This window comes from Protopterus annectens, chromosome 9.part0 (genome assembly GCF_019279795.1).
Source record: "Protopterus annectens isolate FY-2018-M chromosome 9.part0, PAN1.0, whole genome shotgun sequence".
In the NCBI taxonomy this organism is placed as follows: domain Eukaryota; kingdom Metazoa; phylum Chordata; order Ceratodontiformes; family Protopteridae; genus Protopterus; species Protopterus annectens.
The window spans coordinates 1,125,671,099-1,125,698,221 of record NC_056743.1 but is presented as its reverse complement, the minus strand read 5'-3'; the positions used below and the strand labels follow the sequence as shown (position 1 = coordinate 1,125,698,221).

At 37.4% G+C, this 27,123-nt stretch overlaps 1 protein-coding gene across 1 annotated transcript in view; it reads left to right on the top strand.

The window, feature by feature from the left end:
* SPRYD3 (SPRY domain containing 3) overlaps positions 1–27,123 on the top strand; it is a 2,261,394-nt gene that overhangs the window by 1,879,939 nt on the left and 354,332 nt on the right. The window contains 1 exon segment of the mRNA XM_044083977.1: positions 18,197–18,254. Within this exon segment, the coding sequence (XP_043939912.1) occupies positions 18,197–18,254 (58 nt within the window).

Sequence of the window (27,123 nt, the reverse complement as noted above, 5' to 3'; positions counted from 1 at the left end):
TTCTGTCTTAGTCCTGCTGACCTTCATTCCTCTTCTCTCTAGAGCATATCTCCACCTCTCCAGGGTCTCTTCCACCTGTTCCCTACTCTCACTACAGATCACAATGTCATCTGAAAACATCATAGTCCACGGGGACTCCTGTCTGATCTCGTCTCTCAACCTGTCCATCACCATTGCAAATAAGAAAGGGCTCAGAGCTTATCCTTGATGTAATCCCACCTCCACCTTAAACACATCCGTCACTGCCACCGCAGACCTCACTGCTGTCATACTACCCTCGTACATATCCTGTACAACTCTTACATACTTCTCTGACACTTCCGACTTCCTCATACAATACCACAACTCCTCTCTAGGCACCCTGTCATATGCTTTCTCTAAATCTACAAAGACACAATGTAACTCCTTCTGACCTTCTCTGTACTTCTCCATCAACACTGTCAGAGCAAACATCGCATCTGTAGTGCTCTTTCCTGGCATGAAACCATACTGCTGATCACTAATCATCACCTCCCTTCTTAACCTAGCTTCCACTACTCTTTCCCATAACTTCATGCTGTGACTGATCAGCTCTGCACATCACCCTTAATGAAATTAATGGATTTATAATTACCAGGGTTCATATTTGGGCCATATGTAACAGCATTATAATGGCTGTTTTCCATGCTTTAGGAATGTAACCACTGGAGAGACTCTGATTAAAGAGGTTTAGTAGGAGTTTAGATAGGCCATATTTGGCACGAATAATCTAGCAACTTGGAATACTATCAGGGTCTGTAGATTAGGTGTTTTTAACTTTTCAGAAGACTGAAAGAACTTGTTCCATAGCAAATAAGGAGTTGGCTTGGATTGTGGGATCTGAATAGCTGTAACTGAGGCTGGACTAAAATGTGAGCTAAATTTAACAGCTAAGATATTTGCTATTTCCTTTGGGTCTGAGTGTGCAGTATTATTGCAGACTATCTCATCACATTCTTTATTGTTTAGTTCTTAACTTCTTAACATAGTTAAAGAGTTTTTAGTTATTTTAGGTTTTAGTGGTGATTTTAAGTTTTGTGCTATGTTTTGAATTTCCTAATTGTTTAAGTTCTTTACTAGTTTGTATAAGAGTGCTCTTAAGTTCATAGGTTCTTACTAGGCATGCAGTCCAAAAGACCATTAATAAGCATAGCCGAAACTTCCAATTGCCCCAAAGCACTGTCTAACTGAGTTGCTTGAAGTTACACGGTAGGAAAATTAATGCTGAGAGAATCAAACCCTGAGCCACAGGAAGTAGTTCATTAACAGCTCATAGCCTTAATACTCTGTGTCAGCCGTCAAAGAGGTGTGTAGAATTAGACCTCTTGTAAGCAATAAGCAGTTTTTTTCCCGTTATGTAATTTATTTAAACAGTTATTCCATAATCCGGGTTTGTTTTAAAATTTCTCATTATATTTGGTGCAGAATGGGCTGCCTTAACAATACAATTAGGTAGAAGTCAGCTGCATAGGCAGCAGTTCTTGCAATGGGATCCGTTGGAGGAGGATTACAGTAGAATTTATTTAGATTTTCAAGCAGCTGAAGAATAAAAAACAAACAATGCTCATCTCCTCCTATTCTGTTAATAATTGAGCCTCATCTACTCCTAAACTTAGCATATTTATTTCTTTCATAAATACTCACTTGTATTTTTTTCATTATTTCTGCATTTCTCTGCTTTATACAGATTTTCATACAATTTCAAAAATATTTCTAACGCCTCTACAGGATCTGTAGTCATTTTCCTTGTTATAGGCTCCCTAAGCTTGGTATCACCCCTTTACTATTTTCTGTTGCATGAGCCATTGTGCTAAAAGCTTTTATGCTCTGGATTTATTAAAAAAACGTTTGCTAAACTCATGCATATTATTCTGGTAGTACCTTATTTTCTTTTTAGCACTCTGAAGTTGTGCCACTTCTTCTGTAAGATTCTCACTATTCTTCAATATTTTAACCTTTTTCAGTCCCTCTAAATAAGTGGTACTTCTTAACCATATCTCTTTTTCTTTTATTTCTACCCTATTTTTAAACTCCATTTTCATTTTATCCCACTCCCTACCTATATTTTCTTAAGAAATTGCTGTCTTCCCTAATAACTCTCGAATAATTTCCACTACCCATTCCTTAAATTCATCTCTGTTTAACAGCTTGGTGGGGAAGCACCTGTGTCTCATTTTCATTTCATTACCCTGCAGTTTTATTTTAGTTGTTATTGCCTCATGAATTGAAATAGTTATTAAATGTGTATCAAAGCTTTCAATTAAATGCACAAGATCCTGTGAAATATAACACAAGATTGAAAAAGAACTGAGAAACTGGAAGGTATGTTTTACAGATATAGATAGTAAGATACAATCAATGAACATGTTTTTAGTTCCTTTAGTCTTATACACGGGTTAGGTACATTTTTATCAGCCAAGAGGTTCTGGATAGCAATTAATAAAGAGTTAAACAACTTTATCTGGGAGGGGAAGAGATCAAGAGTCAAGTGAGATAAGCCTATTCTTCCAAAAAGAACAAGGTGGTTTGGGATTAACTGATTTGAAAGAATATTTCAGAGCTACACAGTTAAGGCTCCAATACATAGCACAAGTAGAAAGCTATAATTCAGAGTGGGAAAGAGTGATGAAATGAGGGGAAGCTCAAGAAGTAAGGAGACTGGGATTTTGTATTCAGATCCTTAAGGAGAACAGTAGTCATACAGAATGTTATATTCATAAAGTAGCAGAAAATTTTCTAAGAACTAAGCTAAACTAGAATGGAGAAAGGAGATTCTGTCAATAGGGATTACTGCAATTAGGGGTACAGATGATAGGTAACAGGTGCCTGGAATTCACTGGAAAAAACTGTTAAAGGAACCAAGGTATTGAGAGCAAATTGGGGAGGGAAAGGTAATAGAATTGGAAGAGGCCAAGAATTAATTTGAACTGCAAGCTAGAGATTGCCTTCCCTATCAAGGATTGATATCAGAGTATAGTCAAAGAGAAAGGACTAGGGAGATCCTAAGTGAAAGATCAACACTGTTAAGAGTTTTTAGTAGAATATAGAACAGAGGCTATTGTTAAAATGGGCTAATTAATAGGATATGCAAAATATTGCATGATGACTATATTAATCAATCAGAGGAGGTCACAATGGAGTGGGAAGAGAGACTGGATAAGCAATTCACAAAAAACAATGGGATGATTATATGTATACCTCCCAAATATGCAACAAAGTCCAGAAGCTGCAGGATTTGTTCTTGGAAATGTTTGCATCAATATTTTTAAACCCTAACGGACTCCAAATTATTCTTCCTCAGGTAGACTGCAAATGTTGGAGGTGTGATGGGGAAGAAGGATAAATAAGAACATATTTCTGAAGAGTGTAAGTAGTTGACAGACATTAAAAACTCCTTGCAGACTACTCTATCAGAAATAGTGGGTAAGCAAATTGATGTAACTAGAACTGTTTTTTTTTTCACCTGTGATACAGAACCCGAGCTGCCTATACATAGTAAGGCCTTGCTGAGTTTAATTCCAGTGGCTGCCAAAAAAGCAATTACTAGTAAATGGAAATCGAAGGCTAAACCAACCGTATCAGAAGCAGTGAATATAGTAAAAGAGATGAAAGAACTGGAAGTGGGATCTTTAGAAAAGGCTAGAAGCAAATTACATAAAAAGGGAATTGCGGGAACAATACATGCAGAATAACGTTTTGCAGGAGGAATGAGGTTTAAGAGAAGACATAACTTGAGTGAACTGTGTAAAGTTTCATTTACAATGACTGTATAGAAGATTATATGTGAAGTATGATGTTTGCAACTGAAAATGCCAGTATGGTTTGTTTTCATTAATATAAATGTATGATTGCCTATGTCATAAGTGATAATTCAATAAAGATGATTCTTGTTTAAAAAAAAAAAAGGCAATGCCATCAACATCCGCTGAAGAAACACACAGAAAAGATGTCCACTGTAAAATTGTTGATGATCTAATAAAATACAAACAAATCGTGCAAGAAAGTTATTACAGTGGAAATAAGAAGTGCTGATCGTAATGTTAGTGAGTGGAAAACTGATTTCATGTTTAATTTGTTTCCAGATTTAGTATTGTATATTGAAGGTGGTCACATACCATAGTATAAAAGGAATGGATGTATTGAAATCAATTTAAATAAAGAGGACATTTTTTAAAAACGCAAACAGATTAGCACAGAAATACAGGAGCAACTAGTGGGATAATGTGTTTTAAGGCATGTCTAAACTCAACTCAGAGTACCAATGGACCCAGTTTTGAGAAGAAACCCACAAGTACCTTTTTGCCATATGCGTTTAAGGCAGAATAAAATTATATAAATAATCTAGTTTTCATTTAGTTAAACTACTCATTAAGAACTGTCGATATGAACAAAAAAGGTTGTTGAAACAAATGTAAGTTAAATATGACAAGATGGCTTTAGAATTAAAACGAGATGATGGCGAGTTTAAAGGATATTAAGAATAAGATTATGAAAGAAGATCAAATTTTCCACAGGTGAAAAAATAAGTTAAGTAGAAATGTAAATGACGATAGGAAGTTAAAACAGATTTCTGTGTCTCTAATATTGAAGAAGTTGATATTCCCTGTTCAGTGAGAGCCAATAGAGAAAATTTGAACAATGATAAAACTTCAAAAGTTTTTTTTAGAGCAAGCACCTCCTTCACAATGAAACAAACAAAATGCCAAAAAGCAAAACAACAGGTAAACCAAGGTAGAGGCAACAACTGAAATATGATTCAAAAAGATAGCGTGGTCCAAAAAAATAGCGTATTGAAATGTATTTATCCGCTTTCGTCAAAAGACTTCCTCAGAATGGTAAAAACATTCAATCTACAACATTAAATACAAAGGAACAATCAATCAATTAAATGACTTAAGCACTAATCAAAAAAACAATAAAACATTTGCTGTTAACCTAGGTAAAAAAAGAAGAAACCAAGCCACAATCCTTATTAAGTTGAAGCTTATGATGTCTTAAAAAACACTTCACATTAATAGTGTCATTTAGACCGGGAGAGACATCAGATTTTAACTTAATTTGCCAAACATTCTCCCTTTGCTGCAAGTAGTTTTTGAAATCACCATCTCTCATATCCTTGTTACAAATTTCTAACACAGAAAACAAAAACTTCTTGAAGGAGGGAGAAACGATGGAATGTTTAAATAAAGCATTAGTCTCATCCCTCGTCTTAATACTGTAAAGATGTTCTCTGATACGGGTTTTTAACTGTCTAGTTGTCATTCCGACATAGAAAGCAGGACACCCGGAGCATAATGCGATGTAAATAACTCCTTGGGTACAACAATTGGCAAAACCAGGTACTGCAAGGGTCCTGTCGCATGACACAACAGTAAACAGTACTGTGGTTTCGACTGCTTCCACTGGTAACAGTCGTGTTTCAAGCACCAAGGTGCTTGATTCAAGTAATCAAGAACTTTTACCTGATACTGTGACTGCAGCGCAAGTTGACACTTTGCCTGATGGTAATAATCGGGTCCACACTGTTTCTGGGGGGAACCATCAGGAAGTTATTGAAAGTGACACATCTCCTTTTGTTGGTGATGATAAGACTGTTAAATCTAAAGCTGGTTCCGGCTCTGGAACCGCTTCTTCTTTTTTCAACAAGAAGAATTACTCCCATCAAAAGACAGTGTTTACCAGAAGTCGGACATTTTTGGGGTCCAACTCCTCGGGGGACGAGACCTGAATGGACAGACAGATAATTTAAGCATTATAAACTTGACTAACCATGTTTTTTCAGATGACAAGTTAAGTGTTTTGAAATTTGGCTTGAATTTTGTTCCTTGTTCTAGGGCAAATTATGACAAAACTGTAGTTGACATAAAAAAATATACCAGAAAATTGAATTTGTTTTATTTGATGAATAATGTGCCTGAAACTAAAAAAAAATTTTGCTAAACCTTCTTGTTACACACCTAAGTTGCAACACACCATTAAGGTGTTTGAGGAAATGTGTATACAGGATGTTCATGACATGTTGAACACTAGATTTAAAAGTTATGACAACCTGTCCCTTAATGAAAGGAAAGCTTTTAACAATTTACGGTCCATGACCAAAAGAATTAGATTCATGAAGAGTGATAAAGGGGGAAACATTGTTATAATAGAACAGGAGATGTATAAAAAAGTATGTGTGATATACTGAACAATAGTGACGAATATGAGGTAGTCACTGTTTATGATATTCATCGTAGTCAACGTTTAATTCATTCTCACTTGTATGAAGCTCTCATGTCTGGCGACATCAGTTTTGACATGTACGATTTTTGTGTAGTACAGGAACCCAGAATTGCGGTTATTTTTGGTATACCTAAAACTCATAAATGTTTAAACAATTCCCCTTTTAGACCTATTGTTTCCTCCCCACATTCTGTTACTGAAGGTGTTTCTTTGGTCATTGATGCTGTTTTAGGACCTATTATAATCAATGAAGCTTCTTACATTAGTGATTCATGGCATTTTTTAAAAAAGCTTAATGTTTATGGTCAGACGGGCACTTTTGATCCTGGAAAGCATATTATATTTACCATTAATGTCATTTCCTTATATACTTGTATCCCCCATGAAGAAGGCATTGATGCCGTGGGGAGTTTTTTAACCAAGAATAGATTTGAGTTTAGTACCAATGCCATTTCCACTATTTGTATGTTTTTGGAAATTATTTTACATAATAATTTCTTTTTGTTTGAAAGAGTTTATTACAGGCAAAAAAGAGGAGTTGCCATGGGGTCCCCAGCTGCACCCGCTTATGCAAATGTGGTTATGGCTTGGTGGGAGCATGAATTTATTCCCCTCTTGATAAAGAAATATAAAATTTCCTTTTATTCCCGGTTTGTGGATGATTTATTTTTTATTATTGAAGGTGATCTAGCGACAGTTGAAGCTTTTATTACAGAGGCCAATTCTTTATCTAGTTATTTGAAATTTGTGAAGGGTGACGTTGGCTTAAATGTTAGTTTTTTGGACATTTTTTTATGGTGGGACATTATTGATGCAAGATTTCATAGTCGTATCCACCATAAGAAGACCTTTACCAATGGATACCTACATTTCCGTAGTGGTCATCCTAAACATATCTTAACTAACATTCCAAGAGGGCAATTTATTAGAGCTTGCCGAATGACCTCTAGGGAGGGTGACCTAATTCAGGAACTTAAATTTATTACTTCAATGTTTTTAGAAAGGGGATACGGGAAGCCTTTATTAGCACAGATTGTTACAGATATTTATAATAAACAGGTTACTAATTTTCCTGCTTTATTAGATATGAGATCAAACGTGACTATTAATAAAAATGTTGGGTCCTCCGTTGAAGAAATAGATGTCAATTTAATTTGTTCCTTTGACATGAGTTCAGATAGCAATCGTATTCAGCGATTGCTAGAGAGGAATTGGAGGGTTATCAAAGGTAATTCTGAAATGTATGACATTTTCGGTAAGAAACCACATTTTGTTTTAAGGAACAACTTTAATTTAAAAAGGGCTTTGGAAAATCGTAACCCTGATAACACTGTTGAAAGTAACAAGAAAGGTATGCATTGCTGTTATCAGTGCAATATGTATAGATATATCTCTTTAGGTCCCTACATTACTGTTGTGTCATGCGACAGGACCCTTGCAGTACCTGGTTTTGCCAATTGTTGTACCCAAGGAGTTATTTACATCGCATTATGCTCCGGGTGTCCTGCTTTCTATGTCGGAATGACAACTAGACAGTTAAAAACCCGTATCAAAGAACATCTTTACAGTATTAAGACGAGGGATGAGACTAATGCTTTATTTAAACATTCCATCGTTTGTCCCTCCTTCAAGAAGTTTTTGTTTTCTGTGTTAGAAATTTGTAACAAGGATATGAGAGATGGTGATTTCAAAAACTACTTGCAGCAGATGGAGACTGTTTGGCAAATTAAGTTAAAATCTGATGTCTCTCCCAGTCTAAATGACACTATTAATGTGAAGTGTTTTTTAAGACATCGTAAGCTTCAACTTAATAAGGATTGTGGCTTGGTTTCTTCTTTTTTTACCTAGGTTAACAGCAAATGTTTTATTGTTTTTTTGATTAGTGCTTGTTAAGTCATTTAATTGATTGATTGTTCCTTTGTATTTAATGTTGTAGATTGAATGTTTTTACCATTCTGAGGAAGTCTTTTGACGAAAGCGGATAAATAAATTTCAATACGCTATTTTTTTGGACCACGCTATCTTTTTGAATCATATTTCAGTTTTTGCCTCTACCTTGGTTTATCTGTTGACCTCCTTCACAACCAGTGAAACCCAGGAAATCACTGAGGCTTGCTGAGATAAATAGAAAACAAGCAAAGAATTCTATGCAACAAGAAGCAACTTGGCATCAAAAAGTGAATGTTCAGAGATGGAATCAGTCGTAATTTACAATTTCGAAATTCAGTCAGCAGTGGAAGTTTTTCAAAGGAATCCCAACAAAGAGCAATACAGTTGGGTGGAAGTGGTTCAATACGGGGGTGGGGGGACGGAACTATACATATGGCAACAACAGCAATGACAAAAAAGCAGAGATACCATAGCAGAGATAAAATGTCTCTTAATTTTAAGGTATTTAATTTATCTAAGATGGTATTGAATACAAGTGAAATTAGTATACTTCAAAAAGTTTTACCCTTGTGTCCAGTAGAAGGGTGTACTTGTTCACTACTATTAACAAATTTAAGTACTTTACAAGAAAATTAAATTTGCAAATATTACTCAAAGAAGCTCCCAAAGTTAAAGAAAGCATTCTGTTTAAACCAACCATTTTTTATCCTCCTTTTCATCTGGTTTACAGTCGTGTGAGACAGAAATAAGATCTTTAAGTAAACAAAATAAGAAAAGATTTATAATCCCAATAAGGAAGAAAGAAAGGCTTTGTTTGATATGTCTGAAGATGCTAATATCAGAATTATGAAAGTGGGCAAAAGGGGAACTAGCTGTAGTTATGGATATGGAAACATATAAGATTTTTGAGATGCTCAACAGTACTTCATTTTTCAAAACAAGTTGATAGGTGATTTTTAAGATGGCAGTTGACTTTATGAAAATCTTGTGGTTGGAAGAATTACTGTTATATATATAAAATTATTTTTTAGTGGAAATTCCAGTTATTGGGGAGTATTTTGGTATTCTCAAAGTACCAAAATGTCAGAGATCCTATATTAAGATCAGTAGTGTCTTTGAAAGCATTCAAGTTAGAGCCTTTGTCCATTTTTTTTTAGATTTAGCTCTTGAAAAAATTGTCTTTGTCTTGTTTGTATGTAAGAGACTCTTTCCATTTTGAAAACAAAGTGAACTGGATCGAAGTATCAGAAGTTAATTATTTGGTCACTTTGGACATTAAGTCTTTGTGGGTATGTAATGAATTGATTGACAACCCAGATTATAAACAGAAGATATTAGGTTTTTGGGAGAGAGCATAGATTATGTTCTTACTTCCAAATGTTTTGCGTACAAAAACAATTTTTATCAACAGTTAATGGAAGTTACCGTGGGTGCTACATTGGCACCAGATTTCTTTAATTTAGTTATGCCTCAATGGGAAAACCAGTTTTTATACAAAAGCAGGAGTTTTGTTTATTAAAGATATATGTTCATTTTATGGATGACATCTTTTTGATATGGGCCAGTAGCGAAATTAAATTGCATACATTCTTTGATAATTTAAGTCAAGGATCAGAATTTTTGGAATTTTCTAGCAAGAGCTCTAGATGTAATATTATCTTCCAAGATGCGCAAGTATATAAAAGTGTGGTACTAAGTTACTGAAATTAGTTACAAAAATGTACCAAGTAATTCTCTGCTGCATTATTATGGTATGTACCCTACTTAACAAAAGAAAAGGAATATTAAAATATTTAACAGTGTTAAGAAGTTAATATGGATAAAATTCTAGACTTAGTGCAAAGCTTGAAAAGTATCTTATTATTGTTCATAGGTAGGTACTAGGCTATCAGCCTAAGGGCCTAAGTAAGCCTAGCCAACAAGGTTCCCTGGCTTACGCCACCCAAGAAAGTTAATTTCCTGTGCCCCTGTCGAGCAGAGCCACCAAAGTGATCCCTGGGGTATATTTGCTATTTCCAATTCACTCATCAAGATTTTTCTTGAGGAGTGCTAATGAGGAACTTTGCTTGACATAGATGAGTAGCTTGTTCCTGAGTATAGGAAGTCTCTGGGACAGGAATCTGTAGCTCCAGGATATCCTGTTTATTATGGTGACAAGGTTAGGTCCCTAAAGCTTGTAGCTCGGAGGGATTGGGATTTCTTTAGGTGTAGCATGTCCAACAGCTCTGGGTTTAACATAGCTGTATATGTTAGGCAGAGATCTCCTCGAAGTAGGCAATATGCTACAGAGTACAGCTGGAGTTTTTTGAGATGGTCAGTGTAGGGCATCTGTTTGAGGCCAGTAATCCTCTTTGTTTGGTGGTACTTTGGCCTTTCCAGCTGCTGCAGATGTCTAGTGAGGTACATTCCAAAAGGGGCATTGTACTCTGTAATGGGTCTAATGAGTGCTGAGTAGAGGGGAACAATGACCTTTTTTTTCCTGGATAAGAACCCTTTTGTGATGAGGTGTGCCACATAAAAGGATTTCCTGACTACTGTGGTGATGTGATTATCAAAGGAGAGACTACTGTCCACCTGGGTCCCAAGGTCTCATCACACATTCAGCAGACTGCCGTTTATGTGGTAGTTCATGGGTACAGAGTTTTTACCAAAGGGGATGACAATGCACTTTTTGGCATTGAGCTTGAGGACATGCCTCTGACACCAGGCATCTGTCTTAGTGAGGCCCTTCTGTAGGATGTCCACATCATTTGGGGACTCGACTGTGGCTTCTAGTTTGCAGTCATCTGCAAACTTCGTTAGCCAGAGGCCTTCTGTGTTAGCCTGTACTTCAGAGAAGTAGATACCAAACAGGAGAGGTCCCAGGACTGAACCCTGTGGTACTCCACTTGTCACTAGTTTGAAGTCAGATTTGGAGTCTGCAACTGTTACAGTGTGGGTTCTGTCAGTGAGCCAGTTGGCAACCCATCTTGTGACGTAGGGATTTATACCTAGTTTAGTGAGTTTAGCTATAATTCCAGAATGGGGGATGATGTCAAAAGCCTTGGCTAGGTCAAGATAGGCTGTGTGAACCACCTTACCATCGTCTACGGCTTTGGTGACTGCCTCAAAGAAGTTGATCAGGTTCAGAAGGCATGATCTGCCTTTCACAAACCCAAACTGGGTGGGGTCCAGAGTTTGGAGGTTACCAATGTCTTTGTTTACGAGTTGCATGATGATATGTTCCATGGCCTTGCAGACCAGGCTTGTCAGGCTAATAGGGTGATAGTTCCCAGGATCAGTGGTGGCTCCCCCTTTGTGGAGTGGGATAACTATTGCTGTGCGGCATTCAGTGGGCACAAAGCCTGATGTGAGACTATGATTGAACATGGTGCTTAGGTGGGGAGCCAGTTTGTTCTGAAGTTCGTGTAAAATGCAGCCTGGGATGTTGTCCAGTCCCATGGATGCTATGTTTTTGGTTTTAGAGAATGCAGCTTTTACCTGCATATATGTGATTGCAGGGACTCTGCATTCTTCCTATATAGATATGGGCCCTTTAGGGGGTGAGAGGGGTGGTAAAGTTAGCACTGAACCTGTCTGCCAGGATGTTGGCAATATCAGTTGGATCTAATTTTCATGCATTGTGCTGTAACTCAGAGCAGATCTGGGTGTTGCCATTGAGATTCTTGACATAGCTATAGAATGCTTTGTGGTTGCCCTTAGAATCAGTGGAGATTTTGTTTTCGTAGCTAGCTTTGGAGGATCTTATAAGGGATCTCGGCTTCTTACTGAGGCTGACCAGGGAGCTCCTCCACTCATGGGATTTTACCCTCTTTTGCAACAGTTTCTTCCTTCTGTTGTAGAGTTTGTTTATGGCAGGGGACCACCAGATTGGCTTACATTTTTTGGAGCATAGCATCTTGGTTCTATGTGGGATAGCATGATCCATGCACTTGTAATTGCTTATAGAGAGCATTTGTGTAGGATTCAGCAGTTGTAACTGTATTGTCCATCAGCATGGGTGTCATGAAGTTTGCCACTTCTGTCTTAAGAAGCATGAAGTTGGCTTTGAAGAATTTTTTTACCGTGGTTTGTTTAATGGTGGGTGGGGGCGGGATGTGGATATCTATGGTGATTAGCTTATTGTCGGATCTGACCAACGAGGAGTTGATTTCAGGTATGGAACACCGGTCACTCATGTTGGTAATGACTAGGTCTAGGATATTGTTGCTCTTGCTAGGGGTGTAGATAAGTTGATCCAGGGCATTGGAATTTGTGAAGTCCAGAAAACATTGAGTGAAAGAGATGGTACATGAGTAGTTTTCCCAGTTAATGGTGGGATAGTTGAAATCAGCCATTATTAGGGTGTTTGGTTGAAACATAATATTTTCCAGTATATCAAGAAAAGAGGATTGGGAATCCTGGGGCATGGTGGGGGATCTGTAGCATGCTACAATTTGGATTGCAGTTTTGCCCAGAGTTAGTTGCTTTTGGATAACCTCAGATGTCTTATGGTTGCGCAAGTAGCCTGGAGGTGTGGATATCCTTAATGAAGATGGACACACCTCTTTGGTGTTCTGGTCCAGGTTAGATAGTGTTGTAGCCTGGTAATGCAGGGGTGCTCTCTAGAGCCTTGAACCAGGTCTCAGTCACTGCACAGATATTGATGTTCTCCATTTTGGGGAGTGCCTCGAGTGAGTGCACTTTGCGATTTAGATTTCTAGCATTGAGTAGCATTACCCTCAGTTTTTGCTTGCCTATTCCTGTTACGGTGGTGAATTTGTCATTTGAACCTTGCCTAAAAAAGGCACTATAGGGGCGGCAAGACCCTTAACCAGTAACCGGAATCCCAGGGGCGACAGGTGCAGGTCATTGCTGGCAAAGCATCGTGGTCTGTCGACCATGTCATCCCAGGCAGACAGATACTGGATCTCCTTAGAATGACACCAGAAGCTTAGCCAATTGTTGAAGTCAATCATTTTGTCCTAGTACTGCAGTATTATTCTGGGCGATGGCAGGATGCTACTCAGGGCTAGGGTCATACCTGCCTGGGCTACAAATCGGAGAGCTCTTCCATGTCTCTTTTCATGTAGTCCAGGGAGTTACGTTTTAGGTCGTTCACACCAACATGGACAATGACAGTATGACAATATACAGAGATTATCCAAGTGAAATGTGTAACAACATATTGGCAGAGATGAGAGAAAATGAATTCAGTAAAAAAAATTAATAATGAAAAACGGAATGTGGCTATGTGCAGCTTAAATGCACAAAATATTGTGAATACTGTAATTAATAATTAGAGGCCTTTTAACACTAATATGGAAATATTAAAAGGTTTGGGGGGAACAACCACAATTCATTAATGAAAGAGCTAATGACATTAAAAATGCTATTGAAAGTAAGAATAATATAAAATACATAAAAAGAAATAGTTTTGTTAATGGTAAAAAAAAGTACTTTTAAATGGTGTTTTTGTGTACGCGCCAATGGAAGTTTCAACATTTTTTTTTTTACTAGTAACTGAAGAATGTTTGCTTTTGAGAAGTCCCTAAACAGTGAGGTATTTACCAGGAAAATGCAACCAGTTTTAAAGATAAAGGTTACTTATTTATTGTTTGATTTAACAAGGAATGATGATGCATATGGAGATGTGCAAGAAATGGACATTTATAAAAAGATTATCAATGATATTGGGGTCCCTTAGTATGATGGTTAACTGTCTGCAAATGAGATTTAACATTTATAATGTAAAGAAAGTGTTAGACATGCCCACCATTGGAAATGTCAGTCAGCCAGTTTATTGATGGTCAGGTGTAATCCCCCAGTATGCATTTTTTGGGTTTATTGAAGATTTCAGCTAAGATGTTAAGTTAGCATCATGCTCAGAAGTGGAAATAGAGGGTGTTCTGTAACTTGCTCTGAAGTGGTAATTGGTTTTGTTTATGATGGTGTGGACATCTAAGAGTTCAGATGTGTGGGCCTCAAAAATCTGTTATAAGGAGATAATATCTTTGTTTGTTAGTGTACAAGACTACTGCCATGATGTCAGACTAGACTAAGATAACCCTTTCAAGAAGGGAGTCCAGAAAGATTTGCAGGGATGGTCAGACTGCCCTAATCATCAAGACTTTCATATGGAGATAACATTCTTGAAGCATCCTTGTGCATTGGACTGCCTGCCCTTTGTAATGGCCCTGCTGGGAAACTCTACAACATACAACTAGCTGAGAAGCCTTGGAAACAACAACCACAAAGCAGAACTGAAAATGAAAAGGTTCTGATCCCATGGGATCATCCAATACCAACAGTCATAAATGTAGAAGCTAGAAAACCTGATGCAGTAGTTAAAGATCAAAGGACAAAAGAAGTATCATTGAAATCGCTATGTCCAGAAATGATAGTTTGGTATGTATATGAGAGAGAGAGAGAGAAAAAAAATCACAAAATACCAGGATATGCACGGAGAAATTAGAGTAATGTGGAATAAAGATACCCAGATAGTTTCAACAGCAGTATGAGCAGCAAGACTAATAAAAAATAATTTTGGAGATTGCTTAAATATGCTACTAATACATGTAACTCCATATGGACTGCAGAAGGAGGCAATCCCATGATACATTGCAGGTGTTGAGAAGAACACGTACGATGATCATCCAAGACTGAAGCAGTGCTAAATTTGTTGAACTCTCATTTAACCCTGACGTGGGAATGGGGTCCATTCCTGTCAAGGAATTGGAAGCCCAAAGCATTTGTAAGAATTAAACAAAATGGGAAGGGCACTTCAGTTGGCAGGGATGCTTGAAATGTCTGAATTACAAAAGAATTCCCTGCTTGGAGGATGGAAAGAGCCATCCACCAGGACAGATGTGAATGACTCTTCCTTGAGAGTTGAAGAAAATAGAGAAAGGGAGTTGACACTCTGTGACCACTAAACTTTAACACTACACTGGATGACTCTTGAGAATACTGTTATGAAGACTCCTGGAAGCAGATGCTGATGTCAGCATTAGTGTCAGGCATAGTAATGCCATTGAGATTTGGGGAGGGTACTAGGACAGACCCTTTTCATCCAGGCGGCAACTTCTTTGGGGTAGAAAGGCCCATCAAATCATTGTATTGATCAGCTAAGAAACTTCAGAGTCTGAAGTGGAGGAAAATTTGACTTTACAAGATTCATCTTTGAGGGAGCATAGCAGATTGAGCAGAGACTTCATCTGCCAAGCATGATATTCATAAGTGAAAACAGCAGCAAGCCAGTAATGCAGACAGGAAAAAAATCTTGGTTCCCTGCATTCTGAAATGAGCTAATTTGATGGACTTGCATTAGATGTATATCCTGGGGGCAGAGGCGTGTCCGAATAGCAAGGACTAAGCTGTACCCAGAAGAGTAGAAACCTACTTGACCCACTGGCAGTCTTCATTAGAAATGAGAGGTCTGCCACTAACACACCAGTGGCCTGAAAAGCAAGTGTCAATGTCCCCATTTCTTAGAAGGCAAGTGTCAGAAGGGCCTGATAAATGGAAGGCTAAACATGGTATGAACTATGGACCAGAGTCATGAAAACAGGTGTTGCATAGACTGGTATCAGTTAAGCAAATGTCTGTGCAGTCAGAATGTTGAAAATTATAGAAAGCTGAAAGACTAGCATCTGTAAAATGGGCATTTGAACAGAAGTCAGTGACGCTGATTTCTGTTCTGGTGGAGCCAGGTAAAGGAAGCATCATCTGGAAACTTAACAGGGGATTCCTTGTACCCTAAGACTAAGGGGAAAGGCATAGCAGTAGTGGAGAACGTGTGAGCCTCATTCCTTTCAATGTCAGCCAGCAACAAACTTTAATTTGGTGGTAGGAATCTAGGAGCATTCTGACTGCATGTGTGGAGAAGATGTATTCAAAGAGAAAGGGGTAAGAGTTACCTATGACCCCAAGAGAGCCTCCTGCAGAGGTCTCCACCACTGTGATAAATGTGACTTTGACATACTGTACCAGATGACCCACCGCCTTCTATATAATTAACTTAGGAAGAAATACTTAAGAAATGGGGCTCTGCAAGCTGCAGATTGGTTGCATGAGGTTTTGTGAACCTAGAAAATGTATTAGAGGACTCAGGCGTGTCTTGCAGATTAAACTTAGGCTTTGTGAAGCATTGTATGACTTAGTAGATGAATGTAATTAATGGTGCTGCTTGCACCTCGTGGATTAGACCTTGGAGGTGGAGTGGGAAGGAGAACACTTTTTAGCATAGGTTCAAAGGTGTGTACTAGGCTAATGGCCCTGGAGCCTGTACAAGCCTAGCCCAAGAAGGTTCCCTGGCATAATGCTGCCCGAAATTAGTTCCCAGTGTCCCTGTCAAGCAAGGCCATTGAAGTGATCCCTGGGGTGAACTTCCTATTGCCCATCCACTTGTCAAGATTTCTCTTGAAGAGGGCCAGTGAAGTACTCTGCTTGACGTGAATGGGGAGTTTGTTCCAGAGTATGGGAAGTCTCTGGGTAAGTATCTGAATATTGCTTATAAGAGTGAAAGTTCTTCAGACTCTTCCTCCTTATGATGCTTAATAATATTGAAAGTAACATAATTCAAGTACCTTAAGGTGAAGCTAAAGCTCCCTATTCTAATTTCACCATTCATAACTGCTACTACCAGAATTAAGAAAAAAGTCTGAAAATAAAGCACAACAGTAAATGTTGAATATCTCCTTTCTTTAAGTTATTTTTTGCAGGGAGTAAGTGCCATCCACCTTTCATTTAGTGGAGTACCTCTCCCCTTATAGTTCAATATACCAATTCGAAAATCTCCATACTTTGGAGAAAAGGGATATTTTTCCTAGAAATGGATGTGTCAGACCTGGTATATGTAAGTCCACATTTTTGATAATTCAGTCTCACTATTTTGGGTCTCTCACTATTCTGCGTCTCTACTAATAAGTCTCAGAATACCAAATAAGAAAGAAGTAGGATAAGCACAGTTACAACTGCTAAATCTGCCAATGACAACAAAACAAACTGCAAGAAAAACCTTCGGCAGACCACCACGGCACCATGATGTAACTGTTAAAACCACAAGTTTATTGAGTAAAACTGTAAAATGCAGAAATAAAAATTGGTCCGATAAGCACTTTCGGCTGATATAGCCTTCTTCAGATCATGGTGCCGTGGTGGTCTGCCGAAGGTTTTTCTTGCAGAATACCAAATGGTTACAAACGTGCTATAGTCCCATACAAAAAAGGAGCTTGTTATGTCTTTTGGCAATATGTATATTGAACTGCCAACAAAATGAGGAATATTGTTGAGACAAGGAAAGGAGAAAGAGTTAAAGGTAATAACAAAACAAAATACAAGTACTCATACACCAAAGGAATTTAATATTCACCAATATACCAGAAGCAGATTGTGGTAACTTTCTACAAGTATGGAATTCTTTTTGCAGCTGTGGAAGAACATGGAAGTACATAGCTAGGAACCTCTCTGGAGACTGTTAAACAAGTGATCAAATGATTATTAATAGCATTTATAAAGAAAATAAAAATATTGTAGGACAAAATATAAAATCAAATCAACCAACTTTTTTTAAGTAAAATTTCACTGTGTCCCTGCTGTAATTCTTCATATATACATTTTTAGGACTAATCATTTTTAATGCTTTCATGTCAGCGAGAGTAGAGTTCCATTTTGTTGCATAATTGCATTTCTGCAATGGTTTTTAACCTTCCCTCATAACACTGATTATTCTTCCTTTGAAATATATTGCTTTTATGTGAGAAGTTTTAACTGACACACTTGTTGCTGATTAATTTCCCTCTGAACATTTTTGCAGAAGTCATTCTGAATTGAAGTTAGGTTTGCTTTTGTATGCCCACATTTTTGCACTTTTGAGATGTTATGAAATGGCCTGTTAAAAAAACAGTAGAAAAAACAATCCTACATTTTCCAGAGATCATCCAGACACAAAATGTTTGCTTGTACCCTTAATACCGAAGAGGGTGGTATGTGAGAGCATGTTTTATACAGAATATTCCTTCTCAATTAAAAGCTTGTTTGTGGGCAGACCATTTCTCTGCATTAATAGGTATTTTCTCCATTTTAGGATTACCCTAAAAACAGACATCCTGGCTGGAGCAAAGGATCAGTGGCATACCATGCAGGTAAGTATAATACAGCTATCGAGGTGTCAAGATTTTTCAGTTTTGTAGTTATGAACATTGCTGGTGAAACAGCAGGAGAATTCAGTCTGTTTAATTATATTCACTATATCACATGGAGTTTTTCTGCAGCTAAAATGTTTCCCTGTTTACTGAATAAGCTTGCATTTCTGTTTGTGATTCCAGTTACATGATTTTTGGTACAGATACAAACTTATAGACAAGTGACTGGGAAGAATGTTTTGCAATCCACATGCATGATGCACTCAATTCTCCTGGTGCTTGCCTCTCTAGAGCAGGAAACAAACGGAAACATAGTTTAAAAAAATTTCCTTAAGGAAAAATATTCATCTAAGAAATTTGGTAAATATAACCAGTGTAACCCAAAGCCAGGCTTTCATAAACATTATTACAGTTCATATCAAAACTTTCTCTGCCCCTTTTACTAAACTTCCACTTAGATAACACGTCTTTGGCTTTTATTAGACACATTGCAGTCTGTTTTTTCTCAGTCTGCCTTTCTAGACACATTGCAGTCTGCTTTTCTCAGTTTCTGTATCATACCTAAAGTGTTAAATCTCCTTAAAATATCATTTACTCATCATAATGTCCCAATATTGCCATTTAAACCTTTGAAACTGGTTCACTCATTATTTAAATATACCTTTCTCTCTTTCTTTTGTCTCCTCAATCAACCCGGTTCCATCTTTAATACTGGAAATATTCTCTCTTTTCAATTTTTTTTCTTATTACTTTTATTTTTTAGCCAAAATATAAACCACTGCCACCCCATGTCTCATGTCAGATTCTTGGAATTGATATATATCTACCCAGTTTAGCATACATTTTACTTCTTCTACAAGCCAGTCCAGATCCATCACTTTTTAGACCAACCCTGTTTATTCTTTCCTAAAAGTCTCCAGTTTAAGGCATGCCTAAAATATGACTCCAGCTGCCTACCAATCTTGTACCACATCGCCAAGAACTACTGCTCACCACAGTGTGCATCTTACTCAGTCTTTCTGATGTGTAGAAGTATTTATGCAAGCATTTCCATGCAAAAATTCTAAACTTTCTAGATTTTTAGCCACATTTTAGAACCAAACAAAGTTCTCTTCAGTTTTGACCCACAACATTTCTATCTGCATACTCAGGCCAGGCCTCTGACCCACTCCACTTTCTTTACCAACCTGTCCTTAATCTTAGATTTATAAAATCTTCTCATCGATTTTTGTTTTTTAGCTATTTGCCTCTGTTGTTCTCAGTTCTATCAGTATATATATATTTTTTAATTCTGGTTTCTCTGCATTGCATTTCTTGATCTCCTTGTCGTATTTTTTTTTAATTTGATACAAACCCCGATATTTTGGAATTGAAACCTGTTACATCATTCTTCACAGTCTAATCTTCTGCCCCCAGCCCTCAATTGTTCGTAAAAATAAACTAATCTACTCTTAGCATAACTTTGTTTTTAAACTTTAGAGTTTATTTCTAGTTGCCCCTTAACTAATCCTATTGGAGCTAATTCACATCTCTATCTTAAGTACTCTTTCAGTTTTAGTATTGCCATTAAATCTTTGGCTACTTTTGTAAGCTATTCATTGCCCCCCTCTTAATCCCCACAAGTGACTAGATGTTTATTCTTTTAACTGAGTCCATGTCACCCCCTTGCTGCAGCATCATCTTTCGACACTTTGTAACATACTGCAGATTATGGAGATGATATATTAGTTTTAACTGAGCCACTCTGTATTATTCATACAAACATGGGATCACCAGCCCTCCCTTTTCCATAGGAGTAATCAGTTTATGTCAGCTGACCGTAGGACTTTTATCATTCCAATATATATTTCCTTCTCTCTCTCTTGTAAGCAGCTCCCAGAACCCCTGCTCTAGAGCATAAATGAATGCCTGTATAACATACAGAATTTGAAGAACCAAAAGCATTTTAACCACTTGTATTCTTTGGTCCATATCATGTGGTAATGTTTTCCAACTCTTAATCCTACCTTATATTTTCCCTTCTTTTCTTCCTATGTTTCCTTAGGTGATTGCTTGGGATTTTAACAACCAAGCTCCCAAATATTTTAACATTTTAGTGGCCTCAAAGTTCTGGGAATGTCTGAACCAGGTCATATAAGGGTTTCATACTTTATATACCAAAAGATTTACTTTTATCGTCATTTATTTTATACCTTGAGATCTTTACAAAGTTTCCCACTATACCAAAAATCCAGGGAATATCCTTATCTGGGTTGGTGGTGTATAGTATTATATCATCCACAAAGAGGCTTGATTTATGTTCCCTACATTTCCAGTCTCATCCTTTGATTTATGACTGCCTAATTTTGTGTGCAAAATGTTTCAGTTACAGTGCAAATAATAAAGGGCAGGGGCACAGACAGCTCTGTCTTGTTCCTGTACTAATTTTAAATTCAGATATTACTCTGCTATTTATTTTTATAGCCATCCTAGATCACTGGTATAAAAATTGTAGCAAACCAATATACTCTGAGGGGAAACCCATTTTATGCATCTCCCATGGATGGTTCCAACATACTCTATCAAATGGTTTCTGTGCTTCTAAAACCATCAACACTAGCTGCTGCTTCTCTTGGATTGCTTTGTTATGTATCATATGAACATTGTTTTATAAATGGACATCGGTGCAACTTAATTAACTCTGGTAAAATCTTGACTGACCTATTTGCAAGAATAGCTACAAATAAGTTACAGTCATGGTTTATCACTGATATTGGTCTGTATGACCCAGGATGACATGGGTCTTTGCCCTCTTTTCAGATCACTAACATTAATGCCTTATGCCTTGATTGTGTAACCTTCTTATCCTTCAAAATTATGTTAAAAGTTTGATGGCATATGTTTGATACTTTCACTTGGTACTTTTTCCACATCAACAGGGAGCCCATCCAAGTCTGGTGATTTACCCACTGCCTGTTTTAATATCTGTTTCCTGAAAGGTATTGGTCTAATCAAACGTTGACTTTCCTCATTAGTTAAACTTAGTAATTCTATGTCCCACAAAAACATTCCAATTTCTTTGAATAGTCAGCTCTTTGCACCTGTTCTGCATATAATGTCTCATAAAAGTCCCTAAAGGAATTTTGAATTTCCAAGGCTTCCCTTGCTACCCTACCCAACATCAAAGCCCTTATTTTCAATACACTTTTTTCTGCCTTTTGTTGTCTTGACTTTGAAATGTGGGTATATTGTTGTAGAATCTAACATTGAAAGCTCTACTCTGTCTAATTTATGTTGTGTGTGCACCTTCCAGAGTCTTTCTGATTACTCAAGCCCAGCCTGTTCTGCTGGACTTGTCTTCCTTCTTTTTAAAGGTAATTTTATTTAAATCAAACAGGTTTGTTCCTTAGTCTTAATTTCCATTCTTTCCATTTCATTGCTACCTTTTGTAAAATCTTATGCTTAACGTCTTCTTTCATCTTATCCCAAATCTCCATTAACTACTCCTGTTCCATCTGACCCTTCTCATATATATCTCTACAAGCTTCCCATAGGCAATGTTTTAACTGGATGCTTTCTCCAGTTTAGGTTTAGTCTCCAATTCCTCTCACCATCTTTCTTCTGTCTATCTTTTATTATCACTTTTATTAATGCATGGTGTGAAAAAATATGAGGAATATTTGCATTCTTTTCAATAAGTATTCATGTTCTCCAGTTGTATGCCTTCTGTTAATTCTAGACCTAGTGCTAAAGCTTCCAGACATATACATAAAACCTCTGTCTCCAAATTGACTATCACCTAAGGCCTTGAAGCCATAATTTCTCATGTATTATTTTAATATTTTTCCATCAGGTGTTATCCTTTGTGATCTTGGACCTCTGAACTGTCCTCTTCACTTGTTATCATATTTCAATCACCTGCCAGTATTGTTATACCTTGGGAAGTCTCTACCACTTATAAAATAATACTTTACATTTGGTTTACTGTGGTCTTTGGAGGAAGATAAATGCTTCCTAAAGTTAAGCAGCTTCCTCCCAAGTTCTCTGTCTCTTTGTATCTGATCTGATCTCCTCAAAGTGAAGGGCACCTTCTTTGATAACAATATTATTACTCCCCATTTGCTCACTTCTGGGCTCCTGAAATAATAGCCCCTCTCTAAAGTCAAATGTTATCAATTATTTTTGTTCTTTCTTATTCATAAGGGTTTCTTGTAGCATGTGTATATTTGCTATAGACTGTTTTGCACAGTCTGTCAGCCTCTTTTTATTGGTGTCTAACAATCCATTAGTATTCCAGGTTGCAATTATTAATGCCATTCTCTGCTAATGAGGGATCCCCCACCATTAATTACTTGATGAAATATATTATCAGTGATAAACACACCTGAGACATCCCCTCTCTGGGCCAGTAGTCAAGGAGCCTGAATCCTCACCACTGACACTGGATAGGGATGTTCACTTGGAACAAAAATGGATATAGTCAGTATTTCCAGATGCAGCTCACTGCATCAAGAACAATTTCCCTTAAGAGCACACAGGGAACACACTCAGTCCAGGATCTGGATTTCTCTGTCTCCCTCCAGGTCCCCAGTAAAACTCTCCATTGGCACAGCTATTGAGTTGAGTCTGCAGCTGAGTGTCCAAGCCAAGTCCTCCAGCAGCCTCTCTGTGAAACCAGTGCTTCTTGTCCCGTACTCCAAGCAGCGCACACACTCTCACACACACACACACACACACACACACACACACACACACACACACACACACACACACACTGTGAGATTTGATTTTCACACACACCTGAGAAAGGCTGGGACAGAATTACTAGCTATGCCCCCTTCTGACCAGACTATAAGGTAGTTATACCACCACCAGATACACCAATGCTCTTACAAGGGTACCCAATTATCTTCTTCTTCTTTCGGCTTTTCCAGGTTAGGGGTCGCCACAGCAGATCACCTGCCCGCTCATGATTGGCAGTGGAGTTTTACGGTGTTGAGTTGCCAGCCCAGTACCCAACCTTCCACAGAAGGCACACACACATGCATGCACTCATGCTTAGGGATAAATTAGTGTGTTCAATCCACCTACAGCATGTCTTTGGGATGTGGGAGGAAACTGGAGCACCCGGAGGAAACCCACATGACCACAGGGAGGGCATGCAGTCTCCGCACAGAAGGCACCCCAGCCAAGGATTGAACCAGAGAACCTCTTGCTGTGAGGCGGCAATGCTGACCACTAAGGGTACCCAATTATACTGAGTAAAATTAATATTAATACAAATGGTAATGTTGACCAAACAGCCAGGCTTCAGGAGTGGCCACAGTGTCACCAATAGATATAAGTACACTTAAAAGTTAAAATATTCTCCAAAGGACTAGCCACAATGAAACGTTTAAATATATTTAATAATAAATAATAAAAGAACATGAAAATAGGAAATATCTATGTACAGTAAACCCCAGAGGTCAATCGCAGGAAATATTAAAATAACACAGCAGGAAAGATTCACATAGTTACAGAAAAACAATACTTAACTATTCTCACTATATTTTCCTGACTGATCTAGAGAATTACTGTTCCTACTTAATAGAGCAAGGCAAGATGTAGGTGAGAAATCCTTCTATGTCAGGTTCCAAGAAACAGACTGCCCTGAGACTTCAGTCTCACCCAATATTAAAATATTATTTCTGAACAGAATGACATCACATACATCTGGTCATCTGACTCCTGGTTTCCATGCAATCCCCCACTGCTAGACACTGCCATGATTTACCACCTATGTGTCAATAATACATATGCAAAGAACCTTGCTAAGATCTTCTGCAACTCCTGGAAGTCTTAAAACCATAAAACACCTCCACTCTTCATACAGGAGCTAATAAACCATACTCCTTCAGATATTGCATCTTTGGCTTCATTCAAAACTGTGAGATAACACACCTTTATGGTCTAGGCCCAGTAGTTTAATTTCTTACTATTTCTCAAAGTTAGCTGGAGCTGAGCTTAACCTCTTCTCTACCAGTATTCTCTGTTAACATATATATATATATATATATATATATATATATATATATATATATATATATATATATATATTTTAACACAAACAACTTTACAAATCCATTTTCAACAGAAATGCAAATCAGTTTGATATTCAAATAACATACAATTCTTTACTAAATTCCAGCTAGATGTGCTGGTATATGTTACACATCCACTGCCCTACTTCTACTGGCATAGCTGGCAATACCTCACATCATTACAACACCATGCAGGAGTCTAATCTGCATTAATCTTCCCTAATCCAATGCATGTTTTGCTCCTCAAGGCCCTGCTTCAGTGGTACAAGATTTAACAATCAACTATAGACATATTTTGGTGGGTTAATGTACACATCCCATTAACAACCTGAACCCATCTAACATCTAAACAGAGTATTTTGGGAGTCAAAACTATGTACAAGAAATTGTCTGTTCAAAGGAAACCCATCTTCCTTAGACCGTTTGCTCAAAAATACTTTATGCAGAGTATGGGGGTAAACCGCCATTAACGTTTGGGTAATAAAGTCCTTTTAAATCATAAGTAAGAAATAATAGTACTTTTACTCATTAAATAATTTTATTTGAGTTGAGCGCCATGTCCATTATCAACATATTTTTAATTTATTTCATGGTGTTTGTCTTCTTTTTTTGGAGGTGGCTAAAAATGTTGCCTTATATTTGAGTTCTTCATTTCCAGCTCCATGTCAATCATCATCTTTCTTTTAAGTGGAAAAAAATTTGTCTGGCCAGCCTTCCCTCAGGACCTTGCTTTGACAACTTTCTACCCATACCTCTCAACTGTACAGATTTTTGGCCTGTTCCTCTTTTTTCCTGGCAAATCACTGGGATGATCTCAGGATTGAAGTCACTAAATAATGACATACATTTGAGTTTCAGACTTTAAATCCTTCAGAAAATGTATATTAAAACAAATCATGTTACCCTAGCAACTTTCTAAGTTTATAAGAGCAATATTTAAAATATGTCCCTAGTTGTACCCCCATTTTGTCAAGCTTTGTCCAGATATTTTGCATTAAGTGGTCGAGAGGTATGTTACTACCTCCCTGTTATCTGTCTCTCGCCTTCCTGTGCCATCACCCTGATGAAATTCTCTATCTCTCAATTTCATTCATGGCTTTTCCCCTGTTGGTAGAAAAAAAAAACACAGCGGCTTAAATTTAATGTTGAGCAACTTACATTGCTTGATATATGGTAAGAATTAAGTTTCATTTAAGTCCCAACAAGGTAGTCCTAATTTGTTAAAACTCTGGTTTCTCCTACGTTTATGATTTTACCTATCTTCCATACTTCAGTGAGAAGCTGCTGCTTTAGTTGTTATGTAAGGACCTTGGGAACTTGAATGAAGGAAGGCAAATTAAAATTCTAACATTATGAAAACCCTATGTGCCCAGTTGAGCACAGTCTTTTCAGCAGGAATACCACTCCATTGATGGAGTTAGTCTGCCATAAAACCCAAACAGTCACTTCCCTCCACTCCTGGACTATTAGTAAATCAAAGATTTGTTTTGCCTCTCTTGCTTTTTGTCCTTAATTTCCATTAGCTTTTCTTTAGCCACTTCCTGAGTGGCCGTTAATTCTGCAAGTTGTATTTATGTTCATCCTTCTTTACCATTTTTTCAATATCATCTTACTGACGTAGAGCAGTCTCAGTTTTCTGCAATCTCTGATCTGTTTTTACATAATCTAGTTAGAATTCATTCTTTTTTAATTTCATTGTAGATTTTTTCCAGTCTGCCTTGAATTTTCACCACCTTGTTTTTTATGATCTGAGCCTGGCTGGCAGTAGAAATTCCTTTCTTCAACCAAGTTTTAGTTCAACTGCAGTGTTCCCTTAGGATTTTTCTTAGTGTTACTGCTATCAGTCTTTTTTCCTCTTTTGTCGTGGATTATTTAGTTTATCAATCTGTTTGAAAGCTAGTACATCACTACAAAATGAGATATATTTGTTTTTTTTTTTGTTTTTTTCTTGTTTTATCACCCTTATAGAGGTGTCTTGGAATAGGAGAGGGGAAGAACACAACAATCATTTTGGCACCATTACCAGAAGTTAAGGATTTGCTTTTTTCTTCTTTCTGACTTTCACTTGGTAAAGTTATAAATGATAAATTAACCTTGATTGACAGGTTGCCAACTTGAAGTAACAGATTTTGTGCATGTTAGGGGTAGGGTGAAGTGTCTTTTGAATAATCATTGACTCACTCACCTAACCAATATCCATAAGGTCAGACTTTGAGGTAAGCTGATGCCAGGCATTAAAGTTTCATACTAATGACTGTTAAGAAAATGCATACAAAAACAAAAATCTGCTGTTCTGTTAACCGAGTGTATTAAAGTGCAATTTAAAATTGTCCCTGATTTTTGGCTTTGTCCCTCATTCATGAGCAGGTAATCAAGAGGTGTTCTTGTAATGTTCTACCATCTAAGATGTCTCTCTGTCTCTCACACACACACACACACACACACACACACACACACACACAGTCGAAGCAGAAGTGCTGTGGTAGAGCACAAACAGTAAGAAAAGACTTATTATACAATTCCTCCCCTAAAACGTGCACGCTGATTGGCCAGCCCAACCAACGTGCCCGTTGTAAATCCCTCAATATACTAACGGAAAAAGGTCCGGTTGCCCGGACTTTTTCCGTTAGTATAAAGAGTTTAACATAGCGACACAGGTTTAAATAAAGCAACGGAGATCTCCGTTGCTTTTTTTAAAGCTGTCTCGCTATGTTAAACTCCTTTAACATAGCGACACAGTGTGTAAAAAGCAACAGAGATCTTGTGATCTCCGTTGCTTTTTTTTTTTAAAGCTGTCTCACTATATT